This window comes from Chelmon rostratus, chromosome 2, assembly GCF_017976325.1.
Source record: "Chelmon rostratus isolate fCheRos1 chromosome 2, fCheRos1.pri, whole genome shotgun sequence".
NCBI classification, from domain to species: domain Eukaryota; kingdom Metazoa; phylum Chordata; class Actinopteri; order Chaetodontiformes; family Chaetodontidae; genus Chelmon; species Chelmon rostratus.
Window position 1 is genome coordinate 1,837,267 of NC_055659.1, and position 20,235 is coordinate 1,857,501.

At 42.5% G+C, this 20,235-nt stretch overlaps 1 protein-coding gene across 1 annotated transcript; it reads left to right on the plus strand.

The window, feature by feature from the left end:
- Positions 1–2,215: 2,215 nt before the first annotated feature.
- LOC121618442 (ubiquinol-cytochrome-c reductase complex assembly factor 1) lies at positions 2,216–19,081 on the plus strand. Its single transcript, XM_041953953.1, has 9 exons — positions 2,216–2,407; positions 3,830–3,937; positions 5,750–5,857; positions 8,416–8,488; positions 9,187–9,244; positions 9,501–9,609; positions 14,749–14,826; positions 15,689–15,802; positions 18,046–19,081. Exons 1-9 carry the CDS (start codon positions 2,333–2,335, stop codon positions 18,178–18,180), a joined length of 858 nt encoding a protein of 285 aa, XP_041809887.1. The 5' UTR covers positions 2,216–2,332; the 3' UTR covers positions 18,181–19,081.
- The last annotated feature ends 1,154 nt before the right edge of the window (positions 19,082–20,235 follow it).

Consider the following 20,235-nt stretch of genomic DNA (forward strand, 5'->3'; position numbering starts at 1 on the left):
ATGAGTCATGAGTCCCAATCAGCAAGTATGGCCTAATGCTAGTTGCGTGTGTGTGTGTGTGTGTTGTTAGTGACATCAATCCAGAATCACATTATTTAACGAGACTAGCAGTCACTCATGCTAGCAGCTCTGTGAGGCTTTACTTGGGCAAAGCTGTGCCTTGAGCTACATGCTAACATCAGCATGTTCATGAAGAAAATGCTAATATGCTGATGTTTAGCATGAGTAATGTTTACCATGTTCACCACCTTAGTTAAGCGTGTCGACATGCTAGCATACGCTAACTAGCACTAATGCACTGTATGTCTAAAGAGCCAGTAAAAGTTACCAGAACCTTTATCTTGTGACAGGTTTACACAGGTGACACCCTTGGTCTTCAAACATTTCCACAACAACAGAAAAGTCATTCATGAGGTCCATTTTTAGAACTTCCTAAAATTATGGTTGAAAACTGCAATCAAACTCCTCAGTAACAGACTGATGACCACAAGGCATGCTGCCACATCATCTACAGACTGTTTTCCACGTGCATGTAGACTTACAGCCACAGCCTCGGTTCAACATGACAGAGTGTTGAAACTACTGTTAGATTGAGGTATGACCACCTGCCCTTAATAACTAAACACTGCGCAGAAAAATAAAAAATCTAACGAAATATGAATGAAAATATTCCAAACGTGTTCAGTTTGGGTGTCACAGTACATTTTAGGGTGCTTATATGCCAGTGTTTGTACATGACAGGTTATTTTCTCCAATCTTTCATGCAGAAGAACATTAGGCTAACATACTGTGACTGTTGGTCTGGGGGCTTTAGCAGGAAGCAGATGAATAGCTGGATGGCTTTGAGTGATCTGTGGAAGCAGCCATGCATGGCCCTGCTTACTCTGTGGCCCTGGAGTTATTCCATAACTGACGCTTTGTATTGTTAATATTTGAGATGAATTTTTCCCTTTGATAGAAGAGAAGGGAAGAGAAAGTATTTTCTAATTAATTGTAACTAAGGCAACTACAACATCAACATTGATTTAAATATCTGTGTAACTACGTGACAGGCTCATTTTGTAGTGATGAATGCGCACAGAATTATCAGCCAATTCTGCAGGTCTGTGGAGACTTTTAGCCTGTTTTGACTCACTGTTTTTGGTTTAGTGGCCAGAACATTTACTGTTTGGAAGTCTGCCGTCTGTCTGCGAGTTGGCCTCCCATTCAAGACATTGTCCAGTCCACACACCAGACCCACGTGTCTGAGTTGGTGTAAATCCTTCTCTCAGCGTTGCATCAAGATCCTCTCCAGATATGCTGTATCCACCTGGCAGAGTCCTGCTCAATCAATGTAATTCAACATTATAACTAATAACCATGGCAATAACTGCTAAAAATCATTTCTGGTCCATGCAGATATTCTGATCAGCTCCACTTTGTTTCCTTTCTGGTTCCCTTTGAACGGACAACATTTTTTAATTTCTCTCCATTCCCTTAGCAGCTTCAGCATCGGACAAATCCTTTTCTGCTCTGAACTTACTCACTTTTACTTCCTTACTTAAATAAAAATTGAACTCAAGTAAATGTACAAAAGTATCAGGCTGAAAATATATTTTATGTACTAACAGTGAAAGTATTCATTATGATGTTAGAATGGCCCATTTCAGAAAATAAAAATATGATTTAGATTAAAATCATTGATGTGTAAATATCATATCAAGGTTACAGCTGGTAAGTGGTGATCAAATTTGATTTACTGTATCCTAGTGAATATCTTAATTCATTGTAATATTCCATATTCTATTTTTGATCATATTTTGTATTGATGATCTGAACCTAAGTAACTCGTAACTGTTTTTTTCAAATAGTAATGTAGTGGAGTAGCAGTATAAAGTAACAAAAATGGAATCATTAATTTAATGCACCTCAAAATTGTACTCAAGTACTATACTTGAGTTAAGGTACTTAGTTACTTTCCACCTCTGGTACTCATTGAGGGAACCTGAGTTAACTGGAGGAACCAGGGGATTGTGTTTCTTTGTTTAACGTAGTTTTAACACTCTGGTAAAAATTCATAATACAACACAATACAAAACACCACACAAGCAAAAAAACAAAAAAACATAATTACCAATAATTAATAACCGCTCTGTGTGCGCGCGGACCTTTTGTTCACGGAACCTTTTTGTGTGACCGGACGAGATTCGGTGTAGGACAGATTCCGTTGACATTGCTGAGAGGAGGAGGTGGGGACGGGACTGGCGTTACCAAACCTGAAGGTTTTATTGACGGGAGCCTCAGTTTGGTCGCAGCCCGCTTCTTGGCTGTAATATTGGGACAGTGTGGAGTCATGTATCGGCGGCCGCTGCAGTCTGCCGTCAGAAACGTTATTAATGTGACAGCGTCCAGAGGCGCCCGCGGAAAGGTAATAACATCACAGCTAACGTTAGCTTAGCTGGCTAATAGGATTTGAGCTAAGTTGACTAACACGCCACATTACATACAGAAGAGCTAACGATGTTGGTAAATACACCGCGTCTGGAGATGAAGACATAAACTAAAAAATAAATTAAAGCTTTAATTTGAAGATTTACAAGTATTTTTGTGAAGAAATGTGTGTGTTCAGGATCTCATCAAATCACAACACCATCAGCTGACCGGGCTGATAGTTTAAAAAGATAAGTTAACCTACGTGGGCTGTCAGATGGTTCGTGCAGGTGAACTTGACGTGCAGGTAAACCGTTAACCAACTGCTGGTCAGCGGTAACGGCCCCAGAAAGACTCTCGTATCCACTGACCTACTTTACTCAAACCTCAGCCGAACAACAGGAAACAAGACCCAAAACAGTTTAAACTCAGAATGTTGAAGTTCACAATGAGACATAGAAACCTGCTATATGTGGGTGTTTCCCTCTTTAGAGCTTTAAACAACTTCCAGTAAAGTTTTTAAATGTAGTAAAGTGGAGAAAGAGGCTGGATTGAAGTCCTGATGATCAGTCTGGATGCCTGCTCTGTTAGACCAGAGCCGCAGCCATCATAAAACAGAGAAAAGGGGAAAATGCTCACTTGCACCACAATGATTGGAACTTTTTCTGAAGAAATTAATTCAGATTAAAAGGTTGTTAAAATAGTTTTATCAACTTGGCTTTTCAGCTCTAATCGGCAGATGAATCACTAATGGAAAACAGATGTGAAATGTTTGATTTACATTCAATAAAAGTCTTAATGTTGTCTCAGTGGAACCAATGAAACTCCTGGGCTGTGACTAATTATTACTTTCAATTATGGATTAATCTAATCAGGATCAATCGAATAATCATTTGGCCTGTAAAGCATCAGAAAACTGTAAAAATGTTTCCAGGATTATGTCTTCAAATGTCTTGTTCTTTCCAACCAATAATCCAAAACCCCAAATACTCAAATTACATTATATTAAAATACAATGAAAGCAGTAAATCGTTACATTTGAGAGCCTGGAACCAGGAAATATTTGGCATTATTGCTTTGAATTATTTAATGATTAATCAACATAGTTTCTGACCAATTATCTGTTCATCAACCAATTGATTAATCCTCTAATTGTTGCAGCTCTGTTGCCAAACCCTGCTGACAGTATATTAGTTTGGAAACACAAAATGTATGTAAGTGATTTTTTACCTGTGGGAGTAAACGTGGTTGTCGTTTAGAATGTGGCTGCTCTCATTTGACTTTTAAATCTTACTACTACTACGGCAGTTATCATCATACAAATGTGTAGACTCCTCATGAGTATTTCTTGTTTCTGCCAGGACAACATTAGGTCCATAGAAATATTCTCTTAATGCTTCATCGTTCTGTCTCCATCCAGGTGTTGGATCAAGAAGCCTGTTTTGCCAGAGCTTTAGTATCTTGCCAACTGGCCAGAGTCTCCTCTCCCTGTTTAACACCATGTCGAACACTGCACATGACCACACAGGTAACATCACACACAAACACACACACTGTTATGCATAAAGAGAAACAGATTTTAAAAACACAGATGTAGAGTTGCCTGTAGTGGACGAGCAGACAGTTTAATTAAATATGTAATATATTTATTCTCCACACATACAAGTGTACAAGTATGAATGTAGCCAAACTTTACAGTACGAGGACGGTTGTTTTGTGTTGCTTCATTTTTTGGCTTCCCTCCTGCTGAATGGAAGGTGACATGAAAAACAGAGTGTTGATTTAGTGCTGACTTTCAGGTTTAAAGGTGTTTGAGGATGTTCATATTATTATTGGGGTTAAATGAACCCCTTGTCATAAGTTTATCTCCATTTCCCACAAACACTCAGGCCGTCCTGCCATGGAGCAAATGTTTGATCACAAACCATCGCGGCACGTCAAAAGAAGTCATTTACCTTGATGACACATTGGACACATCTAACAGTGGTTCTCTCTGTTTTTATTATCCCTCCTTGTCATATCTAACATGCAATCACTGACATAATAGCCCATTATATGCCCGTATCTTGTTGTGGTGACCATTTTTTATTAAAGAATAGCACAGATAACAAAGTTCTACCAGCTCAGTGACCGGTACGTTGTATTTTCCTGTGGCGCCTTCACAATAAAAGCCTGCTGCTGAGTTGCCGCTGGAAAAGCAACAAGCAGCCAAAAATGGTTGGTTTGTAAATAAAATATGGTGATAGTAAAATATGGCTGTTATCTGAGATTCACTTACAGGTTACAGAAGCACAGTCACACATATGTTGGTCTATCAGTTTAGAACAAGACCTAGCTCTGTTTTGAGGGAGGGGCAATCAAAAGAATGACTTTGTGTGGTTATCTCCTGCTGTGAGGACACTGTGGAGGACTGTTCCTGTCTGATGACTGACAGCCATCGATGGCAAATGCGCAGCAAAAGAACATTGTTCGAGCTTCTTTTAACTTGTTCAGTTTTTTTAATATCCCATGATACTTTGGGATTAGGAATAAAAATGGTTATTTCCTACATTGTTAATCTGGTATGGATCTCATCACTCTCAAATTAATGCCGCAAATTTGCACTTAAACCTCATGAACTTCGAGCTCCTTCAAAAATGTTTATTTTCATATCCTTAATCTAAAGTTCTCTTACTTTACTCTGTTTTTTTTGTACAAGTGTTCCAACAATTTACTAAACTCTCTTAACTGGACAAACTTGTTGTAAAATCACTTGTTTCAACCTGATGAGCGACACCTGTGCATGCATGAGACTGCATTTTCACAAAAATAAGAAGTGAAGTTTAGCAAAGTCAGTAGTGGTACAGTATTTGACAACCCCAAACGTTGTGTCTACTTTGCACTGCACTGAAGCAGCTGCAGCCATTTCAAAGCAAAACCTCTGCAAGCAGCACTGAGGGGTAACTGGGGTCATGGTGGCAGTAATGAAACTGTCAGGGATGAAAACAACAGGCAGCTTAGAATAGGTCACTATATTAATTTACTCAGCAGCTGCACTCGCCCAGTAAAGGCCATGTTCCCCAGGTGTGTGCCGTCATACTGAAACTGTATGTGCTGTTGTTTAATGAGGCTCAGTGAATTCACGGGAATATTACGCCTGTTTAAGGAGTTTCTCCTAATGCTGCGTCATCACTGTCAAGGCTGTTTTCACTCATCCGTCTTTGGCTTTTCCTCAATCTTTTCTTTCGCTCTCCTTTCATCTTCTTTCTCTTTCACACGTCTTTTCTTTGTTACTCTCTCACTCCTTATCACCTCCTCTTTCATCCTCCCCTCACCGTTTTTTCCATTTCTCCTCCATCAGCTCTACAGCGTGAAGGAGACGCCCAAGCACACAGAGGAAGAAGTCGGGGCCTTCACGAAGCTCATTGAGGCCATGGGCTTCACTGGACCTCTCAAATACAACAAATGGGTGAGTGGTGGTGGAAAGGGGGAAGTCAACGTGGAGGAAAAGTATGAAGAGTGTAGAAGTGGAAGAGTGGAGAGACAGAGCGAGAAAGAGGCGATTGTGAATGAGGAAGCAAATGAAAAATGATTCTTTTTAATAAACATAATGTGAAAGACAGTGAGTCTTTGATACAAGAAGCAGTGAACAGACAGAAAGCAGCAGAGATGAAGGTGAGAGGATAAAAGTAAGGTGTAATAATCTTGTCACTGTTATTTATTTTTAAAAATAACCCATTTCATAAATTTTTGAATAAGATTCCCAACAACAGATGGCTGGTGTTCGTTTGCCATTATCGTTAATTCGGCTGATATATAAACGTACGATATTTGAAGATTGTACGGACTCGGTCTGTCTCGATAGCGTTGCATATTTCGGTTTCAGTGGCTAATGAAAACCGTTCTTCTTGACATCACTGTCATGCCGCATGTCTTCGCAAATGAAATATGAAGCCGCAGCTGTGACGCTCATTGTTTTGGCAATTAGCATACGCCAAGTTAGCATTAGGACAAGGGTCAGTGTGTCCTTTTTTTACGTGCAGGGTGCGGTATTTCGTGTTTCTGAAGTATTTTATCTTCTAACGTCGTTGTCTTTTCTCGGCTTCCTGCCGTTAGCAACGTTTGAATGTTTAGGAAGGAGGGAAACAGAAGTACCATGGGAATTTCAACACAAAGGCGTATCTTAAAGATGATATGGATCAATGTTTTTACTTTGCATTGACAATATTGCATCCAGAGCGATGGATCGTTACACCCCCACCAATCAGGCATGTGTGGAGTGTTTAATATGAAAGACAAGCGCAGCCAATCACATTAACATGTTGTTATTTTATGTTGCTGTTTTTTTTCTTATTTATGGCAACATTAGATCATCGTCCTGTCAAATACTTTTACAAAGTGGATCAATACAGTGTAAACTCACTCCTAATCAAAGTGGCGGTTGCATCCTCCTGCTGTGTTCCCTGTGGCCGTCCTAGACTCCTCTGACTTAGTAACCTGTTGGCAGGTGTCGGTGGCGACCTTTGCAACATTAAAGGATAACTTTCGTCCGTGGTGGCATGTTATCAACATCCGGCGTCTCTAGACAACTACTTCTGACGTGGATGATGTCATTACCGAACGCCGGGCGCTGCCAGCAGCCCTAGCCGACTGCCGGCTCAGAGGGGAATAGCACCAGCATATCATAACAAAATATTGGAATATGAACGAGTTTCGCCGCAGATTATGCGTTATATAGCGGCTGCGCATGGATGCCCGAGTACTCGCATTATACAGATATACGCGCCGCTCCTCTGGGGCTAATTTCTTCAAAACGACTCCAAATGCCACCAAAGTTGTCTGGGTGAGTAAATGGTCGTATTTAATGCTACAAATAAGGTCCAGGTTGTAAAAAACGAAAGTTATCCTTTAAGTAACACTAAGAAAATGACATGGAGTTTGGTGGCTGTCCAGTTCAGCTAGCTATCCAGAGGTTCATGCTAACGTCAAACTACCAGCTGTAACAGAGGGCAGGCAGCCCTGCTAATGCCGACACAGGCAGAACAGCATCAAAACAAACTTCACCTCCTTCAGGTGGAAATCCAGTTTACCGGTTGAAGGTAAATGTTTAAGGATTCTCTGTACTGGTAAATTTGGCACACCAGCATTTGTGCGTCCACGGGACATCTGCTCAACTGCGCAGTTGTTTTCATTAGCTGGACCAGATACAGTAAACAAACAGCACTTCACTCACCTTGAACTTAGAGCTATGCTCTGCTCACAGTAAAACCAGTTCGACTGAAGTCTGTTGTTGAGGGATTGGTGTGAGGTTTGACTGTATGTTTACCTTGTAGCAGCTATTTAAAGTCACAGCGCCCAGCAGGTCCCAGACGACCGAAAGCTGAATTCATTTCAGGGATGTGTCTGTTTGTTGCGTCCGTTGCATCACACCCTTGTAGTGAGTATTTTCTCCAAGAGTTCACACACCAGTAAAGCGTGAGCCTTTACAGCCACAGCGAGGTTCGGTTATGTGGGAGGTTTTGGCCATACAGTGAAGGAGGTGGCGTGTGTGCACAGGAATGTGTGTTGTTCTGTTGGGCTTCATGCCGGCTTGGCATCGTTCGGCCTGAGCTGTTACACATCTCTGACCTCATGTCCTGCTCTCTCAGGGGCTTGTGCTGCCTTCTGTATTCTCCACACAGTTGTTGCAGTCAAATTAGTGTCGTGTCTGTGGCAGGCCTGTAAGACCCCACAGCTACCAGCATTTCAGACGTAATCAAATAAAGAAAGCTGGAATAAAACTGGTGGTTAAACGTGCAAACATGTTTTCCAGTTCTTTGTGTTTGAATGGTGCCTTCATGTTACGAGGACACTGAACCTGTCAGTGGCAAAAATAAACTATTTAATAAAGCAGGTCCACTTACTGTATATATCCAGTTACTTATTAATTAGGGACCCTAAAATTTCAAAGTACCATTTATATAATAGCTGCAGAATATCTGTTAAAGATGCTTCTGATCCTGATTTCTTTGTCCTTTGTCTTCACAGAAAATCAAGATTGCTGCGTTGCGCATGTACACATGCTGCGTAGAGAGAGTCAATTACGACGATTTCTTTGAAAGTAAGTGGAGAAAAACGGTGAACAGTACACAGAGTGAAACAAGCCAAACATTTGGCACGTTAAAAAGCAAGTCATAAAAAAATAAATAGCGACTAACACTGCCAACACTGAGGCCTGTTCACTTCTACAACGAACAGTAATACTTAAGTAAAAGTATGTTGCTGTTTTATACATAAACAGAAAGTAAGAAATAAACATGTTTGAGATCCCTTATGTCCCGAATGAGCATCAAAAGAGAGAATCAGTGATTTCATGGAGACATTAAACGTTCAGTGCTGAAAGTTGCCATCATGAAAGCTGATGGAGGTGAGACTGAGCACCATCAGCAGAGGGGATTCACATCCAGTATCCGGTGGTAGCCTCTTTCCAAGTATCACAACTGTTAGCATGCATGCTTTCATGCTCAAGAGGAGATCCGGTGGTAATACTATGTACTGTATGCATACTGAGGGAACACACACACACACACACACACACACACACACACACACACACACTGATCTGATCTGATCCAAACACTGCACATGTGATGGTTGGAAGGGATTTACTGTTTTGTGTTTGCTTTGTTGAGTTTATGTTAAATCTGTAAAAATGAAAAAAACAAAAGAACACATACACACATACACACATACACACACACACACACACACACACCTACATGTGAGTGAGTGTTTGTTAACGCTGTGTGTTTGTTTCAGAGTGCTCCCTCCCTGACACACTCAACTCTTGGTTCTTGGTAGCGCAGCTGCATGTGTGGTGAGTTACACACACACACACACACACACACACACACACGTAGATATAATGAAGAGTGAATGACAATGAAACCTGCATAAAACCACACAATGAAATATAGAAATTTAGCAGTGAATCAGCACAAGGCAAAGCAGAAACGCTCAGACTTGTATCAGGATCCAGGAGCTGGTTAGTTAAAGGCTAAAGTGAAGAGATAAAATATTCTGAGAGCCGGCGTCTTTGTTTCTTTGTCTGATTTCGTTCTGTCGTCTGTCAGGATGTGTTTGGTCCGGATGCGTCAGGAGGGTCGAACAGGGAAGTACATGTGCCGTTACATCGTCCACTCCATGTGGGAGGATGTGGAGCAGAGGAGCAAAATCATGGGGGTAGGAAGTGTGTGTGTGTGTGTGTGTCTGTGTGTGTGTGTGTGTGTGTGTGTGTGTGAGAGATGCAGCTCCATGGTAGCCATCAGGATTAAGCCCACAAGATCAGATAACAGTATTTCCACCAGGCGCACATGTTGTACATACATTACTCTGCACGTATGCAAAGCCTGCTGCACAGCATGTCTATGATCACACACGGGGTCGGTCTTATTAAATATAGCTCCCTCAGCCTGCGGCCTGTTTACCGGTGATATCGTGTGACGATAACTCCACGATGTGCAGCAGCACGGAAACACAGCTGAGCCCACAGTGTCTACAGATAGATCAATTGACTTTATTTGTCCTGGGGGAAATTTGCACATCACAGCAGCAGGACTCAAAGGAATCACGCAGCATAAAAGTCCTTTTCAGGGTCTTTTTAAGATAGAACGTGGTGACAGAAGGTGACTGGTTTCATGTTCAGTCCGTTTTCTGGTCTGGAACAAAACATTTTTTATTAAAACTCACATCAAGCTTTTATTTTAAATGTTCCAAGCGAGTTCCCCGAGGAGCGAGAAATGGCACAAGCTTTAATATCTGATCAGCCACCTGAAATGTAACCACCGCTTTGACGGAGTTTGGAAAGCGTATGAGAACGCCCGGCCGGCCTGCTAAAGATGCTAACGTTAGCAAGCCAGCCGCAAAGAAGCCACCGGGACTGACACACGTCGGCGAGGCTTTCGAAAAATCCAAGAAATTTGCCAAAGATGACCCACGGGCTAATGTTATTGGAGATTTAATCATGGACATGATGGCGCTTGCCTTACTATGGACTGCCCTTCTTCAGTTTGTTTACATAGATAAGTCTAAGTAAGGGGTCATGTATCTTCCTTCAGGATGACATAGAAGCCCGACGCGAAGCGGTGGGGTTTATTTCTCCATAGGAACCTGCTCACTGTACGTTATCCCGTTTAGAACACGGCTTACTACTAAAGCATTCAATAATGTGACACAAAATACTGATTAAAACATATTTTATTGATTTAAAATGAGCCTACTCGTCTGTCGCATCTCTCACTGCGCAGCGGCTCTGAAAGTAAACACGTACATTGCGTAGCAACCGCCTCTCACTGTGCGCCGCTGTTTTTGGTTTTGTCTGTGGTATTGATGTCATGATGTTAGGTATATGTGTGTGTTATCGGTATCGGTTTTAAAAAACAGTTATCGTGCATCCCTAATTTTCGTTCATCTGATCGTGTCAATCTCCTCACATGAAACAGTGAATAATGATTAAAGTGACGTGTTGATGTTTTGACCAGCAGTCCCAAACCCAAAGATTAAAAAATTGACTTTAAAGATGATCAGTTGATCATGAAAAGAGTTGCAGAGCTCCAGAATGAGCCATGAAAGCTGCAGCCAGTCAGCAGAGAATAAGCACTCAGTGATGTTTAACACAGGTTTTTGTTGTATTTGTACAGTTTACAGATATTTGTGAAGTGAGTGTGTGACTGCAGCAGCGTAGTCGTCCATCTTCATCTTCTCTCCTTCATCAGCGGCTCAGTTTTCTCTCAACTAGCTCTGTGTCCCTGAATCGGAGCTCTGCCCGACAACAACTCAGTGTCCTTCTGTTAAATAAATATTCATTATTGTGCAAACGTTTCCGCTTCGGTCTGATGCAACAGCGCATTAAGTTTTATTCGTGCCATTGCATGCTGCATAGGATGCAGGTTCTGTTTATTTAAAGTTTTACATCAGCATAATTGTGCCAACACTTCTGAACCAGAAAGCGAAGCCAAATCCCCGGAGAGCGAGGCTGGCTGCGGTCGCCGTGTCCACAGAGTCGTTCCTCTATTCTTTCTCAGTGGAGCAGCTCCAGGAAGTGTCGCTCATTGACATCACACACTTCAGTCTTGGCTTTGCTCACATGTAGCTTTCAGAAAGACTTTCTCATACTCAAATTATACTGGACTCAGCTCTTAAAGTTCGTGTGGGGGAACTTACTGGAGCCACTTGTGTCTTATTTTACTGTCACTAAACAGTGGAAGCACTTAACTGTCAGAGGTTACTAATATTAAGAAAAGTAGGAGTCAAAAATACATCGACCGTATTTTCCGCACTGTAAGGCGCAGCTAAAAGCCTTTAATTTTCTCAAAAACCGACAGTGCGCCTTATAATCCGATGCGCCTTTTATATGGATCAATATTGGTTAATTATGGCTATCGTAGTCAGGGGGCGTGGCCGAAGTAACAGCGGTATTCCACTCTCTGCGTGCCGTCATCCTTTTACTGGCCCGTGCAGTCAGCTGTCAGCCTGAATAATAAAATGACTATTTCACTCAACAATGAAAAAAAATGAATATATGCTAAATAATAGGCAATTAAAATATTAATCAAACGTGGGTGATGGGATTTCTGCTCCTGAACCTCAGCGCACTGACGGGCTGTGCGCCGTCACCTGCATCTTTACGCAGGATCAGCTGTCATCTGTGAGCGTGCGATGTTTGTTTGACGAACAAACTAAAATAAAATACATTTTAAATAAATGCACGTTAATTATTTTCAGGAGCCGCATCAGAGGGATGAAAGAGCCGCGGTTTGCTGACCCCTGATCTAGTGGATGCATAACGCAACCCCAGACACCACAGTACGGTAGTTTCTATGCGCCGCATAATGCGGTGCGCCCTATATATGAAAAAAGTTTTAAAATAGGCCGTTCATTGAAGGTGCGCCTTATAGTGCGGGAAATACGGTATATGAATCGATCTGTCAACACACAGTGTGTTTCGATACTGATCTATCTGTGGTCATTTTAACTTGACCCAGACCTTCACCCTGATCCTGATCCACCTGCCATCGTGACAAAACTACAACAGCATGTGACACTGTGTCCAAAATCACCTCCTTTGTTCAGTTCAGTGAGCAGTGAAATAAGATTTCACACGTCCAAGTTTTACACTTTGTCTAAAGAGGTAATTATCAGTCATTCAGTATATCTGCTGCCAGTTAAAGCTTTTACACACAGTCAGTGATTTCATTCACAGAATTCATCACGTTTTTCAGAAACTATTCAGGACTTTTAAATTAACTTTTTAACATTTTAAAGACTCAGTCTGAAGTTTTCAGGCTCTGACTGAATTAAATTGTCTTCAACATCGAAGCTTCAGTAAATGAACAAAAGTAAAAAAAATGTTTCAAACTAAGTGATTTAATTTGGATCCAAACTTTTTTTTTGGCTGAGGAGGCAGAAACTCGTCTTGAGGCTGAAGCGATGATGAAGTGATGTTGCAGAGCTTCTTTTCACTCGCTGTGAGCAGGACATCAACCAAAGTTTGTCATTCAAACGGCGAAACATAAAGACGATCCGTCTGTTTAACTGAATGTTTTAATATCTCAGTATCATAATGAGCTCTGTTAAACTCACCTGTCCTCCTGCTTGTGCTTCATTAAAAGTGTGTCTGTTGTTCGAAATCCGAAGAGTTGATTCGCTGCACGCTTCAATTACAGACATACATTTTAATCTTTGGGTTTGACTTGTCCGAGTGGAGCCACGAGTCATTGGTGTCAAGTCAAAGCGACGTTCCTCAGATTCACACGCCTCAGATGAGCTGGCAGAGGTTTCGGACACGGTGTCACTTTGAACGGTCGCTGTGGGTGTAGTTTAGGCCTGATCAGTCGCTTTGTGTCTCCACACAGAATCCAACTCACCCACATTTACCTCCACCAGAGGCTCGGTGGCGGCCAAACACAGAAGTCAGACCGTTATTATCATGATGCTAACTGAACGGGAAGCGGGATGGTTGAACTGGAGCCGACTCTCAGAACACTTCACGTACACGAGCTCTTTAGTTTCGCTCATTTTGCTTTGTGTGACAGAAAGAGGTCAGAGATGAGAAATTACAGTGTGGTTTGTGAGGTCACTCCTGGTGTGTGTGGATGCATGCATTGGGCAGAGCACTGTGTGTGTGTGCGTGCGTGCGTGGTGTTTTCACAGCTGCGTATGTGAACTCTCGTCAGCATGCGTACATACTCTTGCACCGTATATCCCCATGAGCTGGCACACGGCTCCGCACGTGACCGCGAATTAAGAAATCTTCATCAGTTTGACCTCAACACAAACTTTAACTCAACCTTCTGATTTCTGTCTGAAACTTAATCTAAACACCTGGCGACAGCACAAAGCAACCGTGAATCAATCTTCAGAAAATAATTACTGCGACTAACAAAAACTAAGAAATCACTGATCACATGTGTCAACAGCTGGACGTCAGACTGAAGTGCGAAGAGAAAAGAAAAATCTAAGAATAAAATAAATTGAGAGTTTAAAAAAAATTGGAAAAAGTGAGAAAAGAAAATAATTATGTGTGTGTGTGTCAAACTGAAGAACCCAGCACAGCGCACACACAGTGTTCCTCATCCAGCTCCTCCTCATCATCAGCAGCAGCAGCACATGTATTTTTACAGCGCTCACCACCAGGCCAGTGATTGGACTTGTTCTTAGGTTTCATGCTAATTGTTGGTAGGAAGCAGTAAAAACAGTCATAATTACTGCTGCAGCCGGCTGAAACGACCGAACTCTGCTACGACTTTTCTTTTCACCGTGAAGTCAGACGGTTTCAGCAGATTCACATCAGCTGTGTGCAGCAGCGTCGTCAAAACATCTAGAATATCATCATCTGTGAGAGGATTGTTGTCAGATTTTGTACAAACGTTCATGTTCCCCTCAGGATGAACTACAATAACTGTGCTGATCCTCTGACTTTCACCATCAGGTCATAATTTAAATGTTTCCAGTACTTTGGTTCAAATACCTGCAGAACTAACGACATTCATTCCACCAACCTCAGGTGCACTGTGTGTTTAGTGCTAATTAGCAAATGCTAATATGCTCAAGTACGATTGTGAACATGGTAAACAATATACCTGCTAGCCATCGGCATGTTAGCAATTGTTAGTGCTTAGCTCACAGAGCTGTTAGCATGGCTGTGGACTCGGTGTGGTTCTATTGATGCTACATCGTTACAATCAGGATTTGAACGCGGGCTAAATGACCCGCTCAGCCACAGAAGAAGGTGACGGAGAGAAAAAGCTGCGTGACAGGTCAATGTTCGTCAGTTTAACCCTGCAGATTCATTTCATTCATGTGCTTCTCTTTGATTGACAGGTTGATGCCAGCCATAGAAAGGAAGCGATGAAAGTGATGACGGAGACGTTCTATGCAGCATTATTTGGATACGATGAGGTGAGACACACTTAGTTTTACACACACATACAGATTCATCATAGAGACGATAAAAACAAGCAAAGAAAGCATTTAAATATTATGGACTGGATCCAGATTAAACAGCAAATTTGCTCAAATCTCAAATCGTTTTGTTTGGTATGTATGAAAACACTGCAGGTACAGGTGACCTCTGACCTCCTGATGTCCAGTCTACTCACTTGTGTTTCTCGCTGACTCCTGTTTGAAAACTCAGGTGTTCACATGACAAACTTCTGCTCAGACTAAACCTAAATTAGCTTCCAGTCAAACTAAATCTGATGCAACAATCAACAGATTTTTCAGAATGTGAACGGTTTATTATTCTGTTATTGAAGACTTCACACTGTGACATCATGTCCTGCAAATCTGCGTGTGTCTCGTCCACTTTGCTGTTTCTGCCTGAGCAGCTTTTTCTTTGCAGTTCACTCGAAGTTAATATTTAATGACCTGTTTAATTTGTCATTGACTTTGTCTCAACACGTCGGCCTATGAAGCGAAACTAGTTTTTCTTGTAACAAGGGGTGAGTGACAGCGAGGGAGGGAGACGGTCTTCCTGCTGCGCCTCTTCCTCCTCCTCCTCTCCTCAGTTGACAAACATAAACCTGCGTCCCAGGCAGCTGTGCTGTGATTGGCTGTTGTGACATTTAAACTGAGTGATTACAGGAAGCAACAACAGTTCATCGTACCACACAGCTCTGATTCTCACTGGGCAGGTCTGTCATTGGCTCTGTGATTCAGACACATGACCTGTGTGTGTGTGTGTGTGTGTGTGTGTGTGTGTGTGTGTGTGTGTGTGTGTGTGTGTGTGTGTGTGTGTGTGTGTGTGTGTGTGTCTCTGAAGGGAATCCTGTCTGATGACTGTGTGCTGGCTGCAGCTCTGTGGAGGAACCTGTTCAATCGTGAGTGTGAAGACCCCCAACAGCTCGAGCTCATGGTGGAGTACGTACGCAAACAGGTGTGTTGGTGTGTTTCCGGCCTCTGTGTGCTCACCTGTCACTGTGTCTGTGCTCTCCGTTCATGTGTGTGAAGTCTCTGTGATGTATACAGATACATGTGGTCTGTTTTCCTTCAGAAGCGTCATTTAAACTTCACCATCGAGGCAAATTATCGACGCAATTAAGCAGAGTTTTTAAATCTGGTGTCCGTGACGACATTCCCGCGGTCACATGGCGACGTTCCCTTAGTGATGCATCTCACGCTGACCAGCAGTGATTGGTTTGCCAGAGCTGAAGCGACTGTAGCGTCAGATCAGGCTACAGCAGCTGGGGGTGAGGTGGAGGCAAGTCGACCGTGTTTGTGTAATTACTCTCACTGCCTGAAGGGGGAGACAAACGTTCTCCGCTGCAGGTTTAAGTAGGGCTTTTACGTATAGTGGAGTATTTTTACACTGTTGTATCGGTACTTTAACTCCTTCCTGCTTCGAATAATTAAATCCAGTCCTGGTCAATGTTAGACCAAATGATATGGACGATTTGCCCTCCGCTATGACCTGAGACCCTCTGTTTTAGCCATTTCCTCCTCCCCCTCCCTCACTGAGTGCTTTTCCTTACCCTCTAACCTTCTCGCCTCCTCCTTCCTCTCCTCACTGTATATTTTCTTTCCCTCTGTGAGACTGAAAACACTCTCCTGCTTTCAGAAACACCTGCAGGCCTCCATCTGCTGCTGGGGCCATGTGGTCCAGGACCCCCCCGCCCCTTTTAGCTTCACTTCCCTCCATAGCTTTCTGTCGCACTCTGAGCATCAGCCTGCGTCTTTTAGCTTCGCTGCTCCGTTTTACTCTTAGTGTTTATCTCACTGGTCTCCCAAACATGGCAACCTACCGCTGCATTTTCTGTCTCACACACACACACACACACACACAGGCAGGTGTGTCAAAGGTCATGGAAGCAGTGTCCAACTCAATCAGCCAATTAAGTGTCCCGTGTGTTACGTCAGAAAACAAACAAATGACACACTCCACTTAATGTGTAGGTGTGTGTATGTGTGCCTTTTGGTTATAAATGTCTCTCCTGACTCCCTCACTGTAAAACACACACGCACGCACGCACGCACGCACACACACACACACACACACACACACACACACACACACACACACACACTTCCAGGGAAAGGAGGAAAGTAAACAAGTTTGTCAGGTTAATGCCATCACCAGCGTGACACATAAACCTGCTGTTGCTGACTGCACTAAACATGCCCAAACACACACACGCACACGCACGCACACACACACAATTATTCACTGAGTAGAAAGTAAAAACCCAGAAAAGCAGCCAGTTTTTATGGGCATGTTTCCCGGTTTATGGCGGCAGAATGACATTAAACGCACCTCCAGCGTTTCATTTATTCACTTTGATTTATTTAGAGCAGCCCCTCGTTTATTTGCGTAGTTTCTGCACTCTGAATGAGGATTATAAATTATCTCAACATATTAATTGCGCTGCTTTCAATATGTACTGTTGAATCTGAGTCATTTACCTTCCAACGTGTGTAAAATGACGCAAAGACGTCGAATCAGCTTTGTTGTCTGAGAAGGCAGAAACAGTTTTTAATGGCAGCTGATGGAAGTTTGAAAGTTTGACTGAGATTCAGCTGGTTATCTTCAGTATGAATTCACAAATTCTGTCAGAAATTATATCAAAAAAAGTTAGATTTCAGTGGCAGAGCTTTTCTGTCAGCATCTCCTACACATGGTGATCATGTTAGTCTGAAGATTTCGCATTTTTTAATCGTGTATTTTGACATTTTCAATAAATAAAACTGTAATAAAAAGTTTAAAAAGGGAAAAAGAAACTGGTTCCACATGCGTACGTCTAAAATAAGCCGGCCAAATCATGGTGGCACCAGTTAGACCAGTGGGAAAAGTCAGTCTGGAGTCTTGCCTCATATCAGCAGTCAGGCTTTAGAAGGGTTGGACCCTGATACTGTGTATTCCTACATTTCCCAGAATGCCTTTTGACAGCCTTTAGAATTAAACTAATTCAGTCGTGGATTTTGCTGATATGATTGTTGAACATTTGTTGAACTTTAGGCTCTAGGAAATAAAAAGCTGTAATTCTGAGCCTGATCCTGATGTTAACTCTTTCGTTTCCGGCTGATTATACGTCCGTCCAACCAAAACACTGTTCACAGACCAGAATGAGCAAAGAAATACACGACACCGTCTTAAATGTGAGTGTGTCCTCCTGTTGTGTGCAGATGCAGTTCATTGACGCTCTGAACGGGGAGGACCTGCTGCTGACAGGCGAGGTGAAGTGGCGCCCTCTGGTGGAGGAGAACGCACAGAGCATCCTGAAGGTGGTCACGCCCACGTACAACGACGCCGGACTGTGAGACGAAGAGACGGACTCCAGTTTCCTCTTATCCAAAGTCCCCTTTTGACCTCTCCCCTCGAACACCCTCACTTTCCTTTTCCCACCTGTGTGTCTTTTTTTCTTTATCCTACCTGTGATCATGCAACATGCCCCCCCCCAACCCCTCTGTGTTCTTCTCTATCGTATAAGGAGATGATTTTAAATTTAACATGAAGTTTGTTGCTGTAGCTTTTTTCTTTTTTCTCCCCTTGTACACTTCTTCCTCTCCTTCTTTGCTTCCTCCTCTCTGCAGTGATTGGTCCCTCTGTTTCTGGAGGTACTGTAGAGGCAGGATAGACAGTCAGGGATTTATTCCACACACACACACACACACCTTCTCGTACACCCGTCAGTCAGCGAACCAGCCAGTCCTGAAACAATTGCCATCATCATCATCCTCTTCCTCCTCCACTGTTGTCCTGTCGGTTTTGAGAGCCTCTGATGTTTCCTCTCTGCAAACTGTTGAACTCGCTGTTGAGTGAAAAACACACAAGAGAACAAAACGCTCTGTATTTATATTGTTCTTGTATTTTTCCATGAATGCCACGCTGTATTTATAAAATATTTTGTAATACCTCCGTGTTTACACGCTCCTCCCGCAGAGGTGTTAGCTAAGACTTCTGTCACTGTCCCTTCACTGTGCTTTCAATAAAGTTTCACTTTGAATTGGTGATGTTAGGTTACATGAAAATAATGCCTCTAGGAAACAAGTGTAAGATTTCAGTGGGCTAATGGACGTCCTCTGCTCGTCAGAGGTCTGTATGTTTCTCTTGTCCCGTGATGCTCTCAGACCCGAACAGGAAGCGACTCAGACGTCGTCACTGCAGTGAAAACGATGAGAACGTTTTTAAAAAGTGAATAAATAAAATGTTCTCTGGATGTATAAAAACTACTGAGCGTTGTTTTCTTTATACGCTACCTACGCTCCTTTTTTAACCTTTAAAGAGACAAAAAAAGTGTCCAAGTGGAAGCATGTTAGCCTAGCATGCTAACTTCTACTTTCCAGGTGAAAACTAACTAAGAGACGGATGTTTAAAAACACTAATGACACACAGCGAACACCGCGGGTTCATAAAAATCGTTTGATATCAACGTTTGTAGGCTGCTGCTCGTCTCCTAACACACTGGCCCTCAGAGGACAGCCAACTGTTGCCGTGGGAAACGCCCATCCAGACACGAGCCAAGTTTCCCTCCAAGTTTATCCCAGTTAAAATGTATTAGTGATTGATTGAATTTCCAAAGAATCGTCAAAAAGCATGAATGAATGATTGTTTCCATCCTGCTGCGTGAACATGATTCACAGGCTGATGGAGATGAACAGCAGGTGGAGCTGATTCTGCTTTTAAAACACTGAAGAAGAAACACATGGAGACAACGCCATTAAGAGAGCTCCAGTCACATGATGGAAGTCAGACAGTTCTGTTGGCTTCATGTGTTCATGCGAGGAAGGCTACAGCCTCCTCATCCTCTGCACACATCTGTTTTCAGCTCTCAACAGGAAGTGACGTTTATTCACTAACTTCTTCCACGTCAGCCAAGCGGCAAAATAATTCTGGTTTCCGCTCTGAAGTGAAAATGCACACGAGAACAAGTGGAAACACTTAAAAAATGTTTTATCCTCCTGAAAAATGAAAAATGAAGCACAAATAAATAATGAGAGAATAAAAAAATTGGACTGAAATATTTGGCTTGTGTTGTCACGTGTGTCATTTCAGGCCACCTGAGTCAGAAAACACAGCCACAGCTTCAAATTTTTTATGCAAAGGACAATAAAGTTTTGATCTCATTTGTAATCTGATGAAGACAAACATAATGATCCACTCAGATGTCGCTCACTTTGTGACTAGACTGTAGCTGTTTTATAAAACCCCTTTTCTGATGAGTCCACTGTGAAATGTTAAACCAATTTATGGTCTGAGTCAGGCCTGCAGGGGGCGCCACGCTCCACTTTTTAATACCACAGCACTCGTTTAACAGCTGATCTGATGCTTTGACATTTCACTCAGCTGGAGAAGCACAGAGGTCAGAGTCTGCA

Excerpts from the sequence above, each read along its gene's own strand:
- LOC121618442 (XM_041953953.1), top strand. The coding sequence starts at position 2,333 with ATGTATCGGCGGCCGCTGCAGTCTGCCGTCAGAAACGTTATTAATGTG. Across the intron at positions 3,938-5,749 it reads CACTGCACATGACCACACAG|CTCTACAGCGTGAAGGAGAC; the intron begins GTAACATCACAC and ends CTCCTCCATCAG. Across the intron at positions 8,489-9,186 it reads TTACGACGATTTCTTTGAAA|AGTGCTCCCTCCCTGACACA; the intron begins GTAAGTGGAGAA and ends TGTTTGTTTCAG.